General features: G+C 37.6%; 2 protein-coding genes across 2 annotated transcripts in view; one reads left to right on the top strand and one right to left on the bottom strand.

Annotated features, from left to right (window-relative positions):
* Positions 1-743: 743 nt before the first annotated feature.
* LOC108989990 (TOM1-like protein 6) lies at positions 744-7394 on the top strand. Its single transcript, XM_018963790.2, has 9 exons — positions 744-1093; positions 1937-2015; positions 2204-2302; positions 4037-4150; positions 4824-4990; positions 5117-5198; positions 5353-5438; positions 5595-5870; positions 6150-7394. The coding sequence occupies exons 1-9, from the start codon at positions 951-953 to the stop codon at positions 7144-7146; spliced, it is 2043 nt and encodes a 680-aa protein (XP_018819335.1). The 5' UTR covers positions 744-950; the 3' UTR covers positions 7147-7394.
* A 95-nt stretch (positions 7395-7489) lies between these two features.
* LOC108989989 (regulatory-associated protein of TOR 1-like) overlaps positions 7490-15317 on the bottom strand; it is a 29248-nt gene continuing 21420 nt past the window's right edge. Inside the window, exons 16-23 of the mRNA XM_018963789.2 lie at positions 14914-15243; positions 14667-14796; positions 14009-14133; positions 13752-13897; positions 13557-13658; positions 12936-13021; positions 8564-8648; positions 7490-8390 (exon numbers count right to left, since the gene is read on the bottom strand). Of these exons, the coding sequence (XP_018819334.1) occupies positions 8052-8390; positions 8564-8648; positions 12936-13021; positions 13557-13658; positions 13752-13897; positions 14009-14133; positions 14667-14796; positions 14914-15243 (1343 nt within the window). The 3' untranslated portion in view covers positions 7490-8051. The remainder of the gene's footprint in view (positions 8391-8563; positions 8649-12935; positions 13022-13556; positions 13659-13751; positions 13898-14008; positions 14134-14666; positions 14797-14913; positions 15244-15317) is intronic.

Below are 15317 nucleotides of genomic sequence, written 5' to 3'. Positions count from 1 at the left end.
TGATTTGATTTAATATTATATATTAAATTATAAAATTATTTTTATTATAAAATAAATCTAACAACTTTACGAAACTAAGTTAATTTCTAATTTAATTTGATGTAATTCATTTGTTTACGTAGAATTGTTTTATTCTTTATATATAACAAAGAGCAGACAAAACTGGCCCACATATAACAAATCAACGCTCTTTGCGGCCTACTATTTTTTTCCCGCTATCATTTATCACCCTAACGCTTACTCATTACTTATCAGCAATTAACTAAATATAACATATTTAAAAAGAGAAAAGATATTTATAATTATAAATTATATAACTGTTACTTAATTATTTTTAAAAAATAAATATAAAAAAATTTATATAAAAAAAATTAATTTTTTAATAATAATTTTTTTTTTAAACAATTACATAATATTTATCCACTTCAAAATTATATATAAAATTAATCATTTTAAAATAAGATATATTTAGTTCATCAAAACAATCTTACAAAATAAATATAGATAATATAATATATTAAATAATTGAAAACTCGAAAGAAAAGAAGCGAAAAACGTTTCCCCACTCTCACGCTTAACCAAAAGAAGAACACTCGCTCGTCAGATGAACTATGCTGCAAAGGTATCCAAAAAGCAACCCCACGTGGCGCGGTAACGACTAACTTCTGGGAAAGAGAGTGGGAGGGAGACTTACAGGGAGACATGCTAAAACTGGGAATGTTGTGATAGAACGAGGAAAACGAGGAAGGGAAAGAGAGAGTGGAAAAGAAAAAAAAAAAACGTAAATTCAGGAAGAAAGAAAGACAGAATGAACAAACGTAGATAGGCGTCGTCGCTGGAGTCGTTTCGTCTGAATTTTCTCTGTAAACAAACAGCAGGGGGCTTCTGTTGCTCTTATAGCAAAAGCTTTCTGCATAGAGGGACGGAGAGAGAGAGAGAGAGAGAGAGAGATGGCTTTATCTTTGTCTTTATCTCTGTCTTCTTCTTCGTCTTCGGCGACGGTGGCAGTGGACAAGGCAACGAGCGATCTTCTGATAGGTCCTGATTGGACTATGAACATCGACATATGCGACTCCGTCAATTCCCATCATTGGTAATATCAGAAACAACCTCTTTTTTTTTTTTCTTTGAAGTTCTTTGTTTCTTTTTTTTGGTTCCCTGGGGTCGACTTTGATGTTGTTTGTTTCAGTGTAGGGTTTCTGTTTGATCGAAAGTTGAGTTTTTTTGGATGTATCTTTGTGTTTTTATGCGCAAATTTTCGTATATTCTTATTTTTATGTATCTTATTTCGACTCCCGTTCTGTTAATATGTTGGATGATAGTTTAAAAAAAAATAGATATGTTGGGTGATAATTATTTCTTGTTTTTTTCCTTTTTGTTTGGATTACTATTTCCTAATTAAAACGTAAAACAAGAAATTTTCCTTATAAGTATTTTCGTAGAAATTGTATGCCTGCGAAAACTATTATTTTGGCTAACTTTTTGTTCTTTGGGTTTCCCTTACTTCAAATAATCAGCTAGAGTGAACGCGGAAGGGGGGAAATGATTTCTGGGGCAACTTTCTGGGAGTTAGAAGTGTCGTTTTTGGGACAAGCAAATTATTTATTCATTTATTTATTTATACTTTTACCAGCTGTTTGTTGAAGGGACAGGATAATGTTCCCCCAAAGCTTCACCGCAAAATTTGGAACAAGATAAATCGGGACTAGAAAGGAAAATACTTTTTTTCTTTGTTGGAAAAATCTATTCATTATTTTTTTCCTTTGTAGCAAGCTTAGTCATATAGACTATGTGGAGGTTTTGTTGAATTTCGTTATTAGTTCCTATTACCTTAAAAAAGGAAACAACTGCTGGAAACTTTTATTATGTTTTCGTATGGAAAGGTGAAAAGAAAATTTGGCAGGTTTAGTGATGATGTTTTGTTTAATTTGCTCAGGCAGGCGAAAGATGTCGTGAAAGCTGTGAAGAAAAGGTTGCAACATAAGAACCCGAAAGTTCAACTACTGTCTTTGACGGTACCTCTCTGTTGGAGCTTTTTTCCTTTACTGCAATTGATCCAGACATACTTTTTGGGAGTCATAACCTGAAATTTCTACTAATCTACTTTTTGTTTGATATGTTGATTTGCTTAGTTTGAGACTTTGACTTCTCCTATGCAGCAAGTTTATTGATGGATTTATTGTGGTCAAATCTGATTTTGTAGCTCTTGGAAACAATGGTGAAGAACTGTGGTGACTATGTCCATTTTCAAGTTGCCGAGAAGAAAATATTGGAGGAGATGATCAAAATTGTCAAGAAGAAGGTTTGTCTTGTACATATTTGATATGTGTGGTATATCTAATTTCCATGGTTGAAAGGTAGTAGTTTTTATTTCCTGGCTTTCTCATCTATCCACTGTATATAGGCGGAGATCATTGAGGCCAAGTCATGTTTTCCCCAGTTTTATGCTGGTTTAGCCCCATTGTCCTATAAAATTTGTCGAATGCGTGTTAACAGTTCTTATGGCCTTTATAGTTCAAGCAATCAATGACTTGCGGCAACTGGTTTGGAGCAAAACTATTGGAAGAAACGGATATATCCTGTTATGGATACTCTATAAGAGCACTCTCATTGAATTAGCTAAAGTTAAAGTACATTTTTTATGAATGCAAGATGAATTTAGCATTTAGCTATTACATTCACATAAGTTTCTACATTAGAATAGTCATTTTTTCATTATATGATAATAAAATAATATAAGATAAATTTAACTTTGACTATTCACTTCAAATCTTCAAATTGGATTATCCATTTATTCATTATATAGTAATGAATAATTAATAATTTTGAAAATTTTTAATTTTTTTAATTATGAATTTATTTTATTTTATCATATTTTACTATTCATAATATTATATATTAATTAGTAATTATATTCTAATTATATTTTTTCATTTTTCATTTAAAATGGAGAGAGAAATAATTGATATTAAAAGGAGAGAGAAAGAAATAATATAAAAAGAATTTGATGAATGAATAGTGTGTTCCAAATTTAGAAATTAGTTTAGATATTACTGTAGCTATATTCCAAATATTTGAAATATGGCTAATTCAATGTGAGCAATTTATTGACCTAATAGCTAAATTCTTATTGGATTTAGCTTTTAGCTAATCCAATGAGAATGCTCTTAGTGGTAATATGTTGATAAGGTGCTTGTTTCCACTTATTGAAGAGAAATTATAGTGGAAACTGACAGGATCAGATTATTAATATGGATTGGTTGACTTGTTCAGCAAGTCATGATGAGCAAGTTTCATGTTTAAGGGTTTAACTCTAGACTCTATTGGCTAGGAATCTTTTTATTGAGATATTTTTTCCTTACTCCTTTTGAAAAAATGTCACCTGAGGGTTATCCTGAGTGAAAAACATATGTAGTTTGGAAGCCTTGCTTCTTTATCTTAGTTTTAATTTGGTGCTTCATTTCAATGGGTGCTCTTGTTATGTAGAAACACATGGCCTAATTATAATATACCAATTAGAATGTAAAATTAGGGTGGTAACTTGACATTTGGGCAACAGAACAAGGAAAGCAGGGTCCATTTATGGAAAAGTGTCATGCTTATTGCAATTTCCATGCAATGATCATGTCGTTGATGAGGACAACCTTCGCATTTGAACAACTGTTTGGTTGCCCATGAACAGTGGTTCTCTCCATGTCATCATTATAACTTGAGCTAAACTTAATTCAACTGAACTCAAATGTGAATTTTGGGTTGATAAGATGCCTTAGTCGTGGCCCAATGTAATATGTTCATGTGTTTAGTCTCTCCTTTTTATTGTGTTTGCATGGGGGATATATTGAGCTCCCGTTATGATGTAGTCTCTCCTTTTTCATTTTTGGCAATTGACATTTGTTTTTTGTTCTTGTCCTTATTTCTTTCTTATCCTCCCTTTGATAGTTGTTTCTGTTAATTGATTCTGCCAAACCATAGAAGATGCAGATGGATTTTCTTTCTTTTTTTGTGTGATAAATACATCTATTGGTGGGTTTTGTAGGCAGATATGCAAGTTAGAGAAAAAATCTTGGTATTGATAGATTCTTGGCAAGAGGCTTTTGGGGGGTCTGGAGGAAAGCATCCTCAGTACTACATGGCATATGAGGAACTAAGGGTAAGCACGTAACTACCCCTAGTCAACTGGTTATGCTTGATGGTTCTTTCCCGCCTGGTTTAATATTTCCACTGTATGTCTTTCCTTTTTTTAGAGATAAAATATGATTTTATTTGATCATGTAAATAAGCAATGCCCAAGTACGCAGGAAGAATATATGAACGTATCTACCATCTATTGATTTGACACATTTCATGACATTACATCAATGATATTTGGCTTATAGGTCGTACCATAATACTGCTTTTATGGGTAACTATCAAGGAGTTCATGTTTTGCCTTAACGGCGAGCACATTAGGCTGCCAAAACCTTTGCCTATTTATAATCCATTACCTGTTTGGCATTTTGGGTTGAGTTTATTCTATAAGCAATATAATCAGTAATATATACTTTACTAATGAAGGAAACATGGTAAAGATGGACCCTATCATGTTGCACCTGTTGTTTTAGGAGAACTGTTACGTCTACACAAATCTTACACAAGAAAATTTACACACTGATGTGGCTTACTGCAATTTGTCAGATTTACTTTACAATAAAAAAAAAATGGATTTTACAATATGATGGATCACATTAAACCATGCCAAAGCCTGCCATTAAATTTCTTTGCTCCTTGATGAGCAACCTGTTTGCATGCTTTTAATTCACAATTTTGAGTTGTATGAATGGCAGCATTCTGGAGTAGAATTTCCCAAGCGTTCTTTAGATGCAGCTCCAATATTTACACCACCTGTAAGTCATCCAACCCTGAGACTCAGTCAAGCAAGATATGGAAGAATGCCTAGCAATTCTTCAAGGAGGCTTGATGAAACCATGGCAACGGAAATAGAAAGCTTAAGGTGAGGGTTTGTCTTTGGTCTGCACACCCTGTTGGTCCTTTGTTGCCACTGCTTCCCACTTCTGTTAGTTCTCATTCTGGGCTTTGTTTTACAATTTTTTCTGATTCATTTTCATTATTATCTTAGTTTGTCAGACATGGATTCTATGCGGAATGTTATGGAGCTTTTAAGTGACATGCTTCAAGCTGTGAACCCCAATGACCGTGCAGTATGTTACATGGCTGGGTTAAGATGGACTATTACATGATGTTTCTGTTTGTGTTTATAGGCTTTAAGAGATGAAGTTATCGTTGATCGGCTGGGTTATTTATGTTGAAAATCTAAGTAGGATTATTACATGATGTTTCTGTTTGTGTTTATAGGCTTTAAGAGATGAAGTTATTGTTGATCTTGTAAATCGCTGCCGTTCCAACCAGAAAAAGCTGATGCAGATGCTAACTACGACTGGGTTAGTTCCCTCCATCTTATTTTGAGAAAAAGAAGGCATAACTTGTTTTCTGCATACCTCTTCACTATATGATTGAAGGCATGAATCACTTTGATCAGATGGGCATGAATCCTCCAGCTTGTTTGGAATTCTCACGTTGTCTTTTTGGTTGTGTAGGGACGAGGAACTTCTTGGTCAAGGTCTTGAATTAAATGACAGTTTACAAAGCTCGCTTGCAAAACATGATGCTATAGCTTCTGGTTACCCCCTGCCAGCTTTAGCTGCAAATTCCAGCCGTAAATCCACTGAAGTATGTGCCTCCAACACTAAACCGAGTGTAGCATTAAGCTTCAGCCCAAGATCTAATGCTGTACAACCAGTTCTCACAATTACAAGGGCCCCAATTGATGAGGAGGAGGAAGAGGAAGATGAATTTGCACAGCTTGCTCGAAGGTCGTTGCTCTATTACTCCCCCATATACTCCGACTGTTTTTTCCTTTGTTTCATGAGAATGGCACTCTTAATGCTGGTGCTTATAGATTTCATGAACATTGAATTTGGATTCATATGATTAGCAGGGATAACGTTCCACTCAGATGATCATGACCTTCAACTGGTATAGGAAGGCACTTGAATGGAAATTACTATTGCATACATTGGTCGCCTCACATTGGCAGTGTATATTATTAACTTTTGAAGGCTATAATCGGTCATCTTGTTCTATCAATGCAGGCATTCTAAAACTCAGCCCAAGACTTTTCAAAGTACTGGAACCAACGAGGCTCTATCGTCAATGAATACCAGCACTTCAATAACATCTGTCCTTGCAGCCTCAACATCTGGACCACATACTGCATTAGCACTACATGATCTACCTGCACCAGTTAGGAGTACGAAAGAACAGGACATGATTGACCTTTTGAGCATCACCTTATCGACAATGTCAGCCTCCCCTCATACTCACACTCCGCCAGCCTCTAACCAAAACATGAACCAGGTTCCTATTTCCCCCAGTGCACAACGTTACCTCAATGCTCCCCAAACTTATGCTGGAAACCAAGGGCAGGTATCCAATAATAGTTATGTTGTTCCATGGGCCCAACCACAACTGCAACCTCAAGGCTTTCAACAAGTTCGACATCAACCTCAAAGCTTTCAACAGGTTCTGACTCAACCTCAAAGCTCTCAACATGTTCAAACTCGGCCTCGAACTCAAAGCTTTCAACAAGTTCAACCTCAACCTCAAAGCTTTCAACCGGTTCAACCTCAACCTCAAAGCTTTCAACAAGTTCAACCCCAGCCACAACTAAAATCCCAGTCCCGACCACAAATGCAACCTCACTACCCCTCTTATTATCCTCCACCACCCTGGGCTCCAACCCCGGTTTATTCTAACAACCAGAACCCTGAGTCTACGACTCCACAAGCCAATAAAACTGCATCTTACACGCCCATGCATGGGACTCGACCCTTGCAGCATTATAATTCTTTCCCTTCAGCAGGAATCAATGATTATGATATGTATGGAGATCCACGGGTGAGTGCTGGACCTAGGAACCCTGCTGCAGCCCCTGCCCCTGCCCCTGCCCCTGTAGCAGGACCAAAGTCCTTTGTTCCCTCGTACAGATTGTTTGAAGATCTCGATGTTTTTGGCAATGTAGCAAGTGGCAGCTCATCATCTAGCTTGTCAGGAAGTTCTGGACAGAATATGGTTGGCTGGAGAAAGTGAAAGGCTAATGATACAGCTTACGGAAGAGAGACCCATGTGAATATGTTGGGTATCAGTATCGAATATGTTGGGTATCAGTATCAGTGCCTTCTTCGACTTCAAAATGTAATGTATTTTCTTTTGATACACGCATTGGTTTATTATGATTGCCATTGATGGTCGACATCAGTGTGTTGCTTGTGATTGTGAGTGCAAGCAAAAGATGTAAAATTCCTTCCGGCAAATGCAATGCATTTGGTTTCCTGTGACTTTGGCCCGCTCCCACATGATTAAATTCTCGAAGCTCTAGGACAAAACAAATATTTTCTCGTGACCGACGGAGAACCGGGACACAAGCTCAAACTCAACTAATCTACACGTTAGATAATCGTTAATGAAAGAACCAAGTGACCATCACCACCAACATCATAAAGTTAAAGGAACAGGGGTGAAGTTGAATCCCCCGTGTTTCAGGAGTTCAACCCACAGCACTATGGGAAATTCTCAGAATCGTGACAGAGTGCTGCATTTACACGTTTTAACAGGCGGAAGAAACAATGAAGACGCTAAAATGGAGAAATACATATATCTATATATAAAGAGGATAAACTATTTACACTCATTTACTCGTGACAGATTATTTGTCGAAGCCCCCCAATAAATATGTACTTAAAGCCGTGACCCACAGGGCCGGGGGGGGCTAACGAATGTATAGCACACCATTGGTAGAAAGCACCCAACCAGGATTCCACGATACATTGACAGCGAAGAAGAATTTGGGAAGCGAGAATGTGTGGCACGTGATGATCCAACCGCACCAGTGAAAGCTGCAGCAGTGACTCCAATGGAAGTCTCATGCACTTATGTCCCTCTAATCCCTCCGATTAGAAGCCTATATCAAACAGACACCAGGAAATAACTCGCCTTCATCTTGCTTGAGAGTTATCGTTGGCATAGACAGTGACACAACCATCTACAGCACCAGCAGCAAGCAATACTTGGTAGGGATGGAAGGCAAGGCAGCTTACAGAACTTATCTTCTGGCCCATGAATGTATGCAGGTACCGAATAGTGCCTAGTTGTTCACCCTCAAGGCTAAAGACTTTGATAAGCTGTTTGGCTGAACCACTGGCAATAACCGGGGCATGTCTATGAACAGCTAAAGCTGTAAGGGAGCCTCTGTGAGCATCAATTGTGAGGTAGGCATCCCTATCATTTCTGATATCAAGGAATTGAATGTCTCCAGCTTGAGATGCGCTAACAATCTGAAAGAGGATTTGATGGTTAGGGGCACTTCACCTTCCCACAAGGATATTTCAAATTGAACCCATCAAGAGGAATAAGTGTTTATAAATTGAATGCAATTGAAGACAGGAAGAACCCTAAGCCAAGTCTATTGTCTAAACAAGGCATGAAACATTATTGGAGCTACGTTTACCTTTGCAGGATCAAGCCCAGGTTGGAAGCCAATTCCCACAACTCTTTCGCTCTTTTGGGAGTGCGGTCGTGTTTCACAAACAAGCCTAAGGATTAGATGACATGACATGTCAAGGTACAGAAGGCATTGCACATGCAGATGTCAAACATGAAAACAATTAGGAACAGATACCATGCAAAACCAATAATTGTTTTTTGGAAAAAACAAAGCACGACTCATAGTCAACTTTAACTCAAGCAATGTCACAGTGACATTCAAGGTGATTCCTTGACCCGAGTTCTTACGGTCAATATTTTAATTACACAGCATCATGATCATTCAGATGCGCCCAATAAATGACATTTCCATCAACACAAGTAATCTAACACTGAAAAAATTTATTGACCTAACATCATAAATATGCATTTAGGAAAAACCTAAATAGATCAGAGTTTTTAAATGCAAGTTACATGTTCATGGCCATCACACATAAGAACATTAAAAAGAAAGTCTGGGCAACATTTAACGCAACCATTCTTGCAAAGTTTTTAGAAAAAAAAATATTTAGGACGAGATTTTTTATCAACTAAAAATATTGAGCCATTTCATTTTACAATGGTTAAACCGCCAATCAAAAGTTTTAACATTTCAGTGTGCCTAGGTATTACATTGGAATACAAAATGGTCAAACGGATACTCTTGCAACTATCAAGTATGAAAATAATCCAAGTGGGCCCCTTATGGTCCTTCAACACGACACCTGCAATGCTAAAAAAACCCTGAAATAATTGGAAACGCAGGACAGACTTCACTGCTATGACAGCAGCGTAAAAAAAAATTTAAACCTCGTCTTGCTATTAAAGAACATTTTCAAGTAGCACGTATTTTATCAGAGTGAAGTGAACCTAATAAACATCACAAAATGCCTAAATAACACATTTTCCGGATTTATGCAGAAAATATTATGTTGTATATGCTTGGATCATTTTCCCATCATGTTGGATTACGGAGCTATTTAAGGGGGCAGAAAATACTTTAAATTTGAGAACATGCAGGTAAAAGTGGAAGGCTTTGTGGATATGATTAGACAACGGTGGACTTCATATCAGTTTCAGGGTACTCCAAGTTTTATATTGGCAGGAAAATTGAAAGCTTCGAAGAAATATTTGAAGACTTGGAACGAACAGGTCTTCGTAACATGGAATGTCAGAAGAGGGCTCTGCTGCAGGATCTACAAGGCTTGGAGGGTTTGGAGGAGGATAAAGCACTCTCTGAGGTCAAGTGTCTTTGGAAAAACCAGGTTGTATCATCTCGAGAGGATGACTTTAATGGAGGAAATTTCTTGGAGGCAGAAGTCAAGGGCGTTATGGTTAAGGGAAGGGGATAAGTGAACAAAGTTCTTTCATCGAGTTGCCAATTCACATAGGAGAAACAATGTCATTGAGATGCTTAATTGATGGTCTTTCAGACCTGCTGCGAGGTCTGAAAGACCATCAATTGATGGTCTATCCTTTGAGGCAATTGATCAATCAAGTGCCGCTTGGTTGGAGAGGCCATTTGAAGAGGAAGAGGTTCGCCAAGTAATTAGAAAGATGTCTAGAGACAAAGCACCGGGCCCAAATGGTTTTATTATGGCATTCTTTCAGACCTGCTGCGAGGTGGTTAAGGAGGATGTTATGATGGTTCTCCACGAGTTTCTCTTTTGGGAACTTTGAGAAAAGTATCGATGCTACATTCATTGCACTCATCCCCAAAAAAAGTTGGTGCTTCGAATGGAAAGGATTATAGCCCTCTTAGCATTGTGAATGGGGTGTATAAGATTATTGCTAAAGTTCTTGCTGCCAGGATGAGCATAGTCATGGAAAAAATAATTTCTAGGTCACCAAATGCATTTGTTAGAGGGAGACAAATACTAGATTCAGTACTAATTGCTAATGAATGTCTGTATAGCAGAATTAAGTTGGGACTACCGGGTCTTCTATGCAAACTTGATATGTAGAAGGCATACAGCCATGTCAGGGGATTTCTTTATTACTTGCTTGGGAGATGTGGTTTTGGAGAGAGATGGAGGTCATGGATCATGCATTGTGTGTCAACTGTTTGTTTCTCAATATTGGGAATGATAATCTGGTGGGATTCTTTAGTAATACCCGGAGGTTAGGACAAGGCAACCCATTGTCCCCTTTACTTTTTGTCACTGTCATGGAGGCACTTAGGCCTCGTTTGGTTACACAGATGATATGAGATGAAAGCTGAAAGTTGAATAAAATATTGTTAATATTATTTTTGTTTTGGGATTTGGAAAAGATGAATTATTTATTGTATTTTGTATAGAAGTTTGAAAAAGTTGTAAGGATTAGATGAGATGAGATGAGATGGTTTTTGTAACCAAGCGAGGCCTTAGTAGAATGATGACAGCTTCGGTTGGGGGTGGTTTTTTCTCAGGATTTTCAGTGGGGGATATTAACCGTGCCATACTTAACATCTCTCATCTTTTGTTTGCAGATGATACATTGTTATTCTATGTGGCAGAACAAGGGCACATCCAATCTTTGAGGAATATATCCTTCTTTGCTTTGAAGCTGTTTCCAGGTTGAAAATAAATCTCTAATCCGAGCTGGTTGCGGTTGGAAATGTTAGAAATATAAGGGGCTAGCTTGTCTATTGGGCTGTAAAGTATCATCACTACCCACGAAGTATTTTGGTCTTCCTCTTGGCCCCTTTCATGGTCAAGTCCATTTGGAATGATGTATTGTAGAAGATAGAGTGCAGGAAAAGGATGTATCTATCAAAAGGGGGTAATCCTACCCCTATAAAGAGCACACTCGCACACTCGCAAGCCTTCCCACAATATTTCTTATCCTTATTTCCTCTTCCTCTTGGGCTTGCATCTACGATTGAGAAGCACCAACGATTTTTTGTGGAATGAGTTAGGAGAGGAGTTTAAGTTCCATCTTGTTGGTTAGGATAAGGTGCGCTCACCAAATACTGGGGGCAGTTTGGGGATTCGTAACTTGAGGGAGTTCAAAATGGCCCTATTAGGGAAATGGTTGTGGTGCTATAATTATGAGGGGGAAGCTTTGTAGAAGATTGTGATAGATTAAAAGTATGGGAGTCCTAGGGGGGATGGGGTTCTAATGAGCGTCGAGGGGATTATGGTGTGGGATTATGGAAAAATATAAGAGGGTGGGGGATGGTTCAAGGATCAGTATTTGGCATGATATAAAGTGTGGAGATAGGGCTCTGAAGGATGCTTACCCCACAATTTTTAGGATTGCACGTGAGCAAGAGGCCTTGGTGGCTGAATCAGGGGAAATCTCTTTTGCCTTTCAGCAGGGGAATGTCAATTTTATTAGGGAAGCTCACGATTGGGAGGTCGATGTTTTCATAGAATTCTTCAATTTGTTGTACTCTTTCGGAGATGGTAACGTAAGGGTGGACAAGATTGTTTGGACTCCTAGCAAAGGAAAATTCTCCACACACTTGTTCTCTGAGGTCCTTATGACTCATGAAGAGAATCTTTTCCCTTAGAAGAGTATTTGGATGAGCAAGGCACTGCCAAAGCCGGCATTGTTTGTATGGATTTCTTACTGAGGAAAGATCCTAACCATGGATAACCTAAGGAAACACAGGATTATTGTAGTTGATTGGTGTTGTATGTGCAAAAACAGCAGTGAAACAGAGGATTACTTACTCCTCCATAACGAGATTGCCAGGGCCTTATGGACTTTTTCAGTAGAGTTGAACTAGCATGGGTTATGCCTGGAAAGGTGGTTGATCTCCTAGCTAGTTGGAGAGCTGTTAACGGTATTCCTCCTGTCTGGAAGATGGCACCTATTTGTCTATTGTGGTGTATTTGGAGGGAGAGGAATGACCGAAACTTCAAGGATCTGGAGCGCTTCATGGAAGATCTAAAAAAGTTTTTCTATAACATTAATTTGTGTGCTATTGCTATAGATTTCAATGGTCTTAGTTTTCATGAATTAGGTGCATTAGGGTTTAGGTGCATTACCTCTAGTTCCTAATTAGGTGCATTCTCTTGTATTCTACATGTGTGCTTCAGCTATGCCTATTTTCATATTAATAAAATCTTTCTTACTTATAAAAAAAATATAAATGGAAGATGGATTTGCGCAAAAATTGGTATGCTTGGATGTGTGCCACCCTTTCTTCACATATCTCACACCACACACAAACACATAAAATACTAACTGAAGAACTTTTCCTCAACACAGTAAAGAAGTTTTCCTCAAAATCTGCTAGGAAAAATTACCATGTTGCAAATGAGTTTTACCCTTGACTATAGAATGATTTCCCTATGGTACAATGTCACAACTCACAGCCATGTAAACATTTACATTTCGCCAGAGGAATATCGCATGTGAAATCTTACATTTCTGGTTTCCGAATATCATAGAGTCTGACAGAGCCATCCACAAAACCAGCTGCAAATTGACCCCCGTGAACTTGAGAAGCAGCCTAGGCATGGCATACATTACAAATAAAACCAACCCCATCAAAAAAGTTTAAGTGTTCCCAATTGCTAAAACAACTATGGAAACATAAATAAAAATGGAATATTATACTAAACACCCCCCACCCCATTGCAATTATACCTCTAAAATACCACTTTGGCACTTATCACAGCAATTTGAAACTTTCATTTCAATTTGCACCCTCTATCAAATTCTAGTGTTAAAACAGACAGAAAGTAGGTTGTGCCACTTGCACATGCCATTTTCCAACTTAAACAGGCCAAAGTGTAGCTTTCCCAACATTAAATTATTATGAAAGATCTTGATGCAACAAAAATTATGATGTATGATTTCCTACAACATTCATTCTGAAATTCTCTATGTTTCCCACATTTGTAACATTCAACAATTTGTTACCTTATTCAGCAAATCTAGCACAAGTTACATCTAATCAGAGATATTATTGGAACATATGGTTCTTGTTCCCAGCTACATCATAGTAAAACTAAACAAAAAATGTGGAATGGCTAAAAACTCACCAATGCTGAGATGGTGCAATCTGATGTCGAGGGAGTGGAACTAACAAGCTGCTCTTTATCCAGATCCCAAAGCATGATGGATGACATCTCACCAGAAGCATACTAATGATAAAACATTGGGAAATTGTAACCACACTTGGCCTCAGAATAATGTCCTAAAGGACAGGATTTACATCTATAAAACAAAGCAGTTACCAAATATCCGGACTGCTGTTGCCAATCCACAACAGCACTTAAACTTCGCACAACAGATTTATGCCCTTGAATTGAAGAGAATGCGGTTACAAGCTTTTGTTTATTCTTCAGATCATAATCTTTCCAAATTCGAATATTTCCATCACCTGAAGCATATGCACACACCGGAAGTTAGACTGTCTCATAATTTCTGATATTCCAACAAACAACTCTGTAACCCTCATGATACTACCTAAAACAGTAATAAATGACATTACATGAAGCAGCAAGAAGCAAGCTGTCATCAAGTTCATTTATAAGGCAGAGCTTAGCAATTCCTTTGTCAGGAAAATCGTGATTATCAAAAGAGTTGAGCAGGGTAGCTTCCTCATAATTCCATATCCTGCAATGAAAAAAGACACATGGCTAATTTCAGGCAATGTACAAATTTATATACAGCACGACAACAAACAAAGGACTTGTGAAAGTTTATTCATTAAACCAGCAGCAATTAAATTAACAGAAAACCATGTAATCATACAGTATAAGATGCAAAATGAAAAATTTTGCAAGAAAAGTTTCAAAAAAAAAATTAAATCTCATCTAACAAGAAAACAATCTAGCTGATATCACCTGTCACATGGAATTTATGAAGAAAACAAAAGGCAAAACATTTTCTCGTCAAGTTTCTTAGTTTTTGGAATATCAAATTTTTATTTTCTAACGGGATGTGTAAAGTAGTATCTAAAGATATCATCAGATACGTAGCATAAAAAAGTGAGACAGATAGATCAATAGATTTATAGGGAGGAAGGGAGGGAGGTATAGACTTCCGGGTTCCCATGTAAATTAGCTCATTCTCAGATAATCGGGTCATCTAAGCATGTATTCACAGCATAGGTAAAATAAAAGTACAATAAATGAAAAGATGCATACCTGATCCGTTCATTCTCATCTGCAGCAATAACAACAGGAGTGAAAGGTTGCAGCAGTATTGTGCTGGTGCCTGTTTCGAACTTTGTCTCCCAGCTAGCAATTTGATTATTATTATTAAGCCTGCTAACGGCTGACCAAGAAATAAACAACCACATTGGTTCCACAACCAAAAACCATAACACATTTTCTAAGCCTATCACAGAAGCATATTATAAGGAACAGAAGACTAATCAACAAAAAAACACACATGAGTGCTGGCATTTAACTATATGCTCCAATGCAAATTTCTCCCTCTCTTCTCTTCTAGCTAGTATTACATCACTATCGTCTGAAGCAGTAAGAAGTGGCTTGGAGAAGTAGCCACAACTCCAATTATAGATTGTTGACTGCGGAAGTAAACTGCGTTCCGAAACCCCAGATGAACCTCCAGAACCAAGAAGAGGGTCAGCTAATCCTGAGTCAGGAGAATTTATAAGATGAGGCCTGAACTCTAAAGAGCAAACTCTTCGCATTCCAGTTAAATAACTGGGTCGAGGAGGGCTGACAGGAGGCGTTCGGAAGGTTAAAGGTAAATGACCTGCCAACAACAACACAAGTACATTATGATTAAAAGCAAAAATTAAAGGCATAATCATGATTGGAATCAAAGTA

Source organism: Juglans regia, chromosome 4, assembly GCF_001411555.2.
Source record: "Juglans regia cultivar Chandler chromosome 4, Walnut 2.0, whole genome shotgun sequence".
Lineage (NCBI taxonomy): Eukaryota > Viridiplantae > Streptophyta > Magnoliopsida > Fagales > Juglandaceae > Juglans > Juglans regia.
The sequence above is the reverse complement of the archived record's forward strand: the minus strand, read 5'-3'. Positions and strand labels throughout refer to the sequence as shown.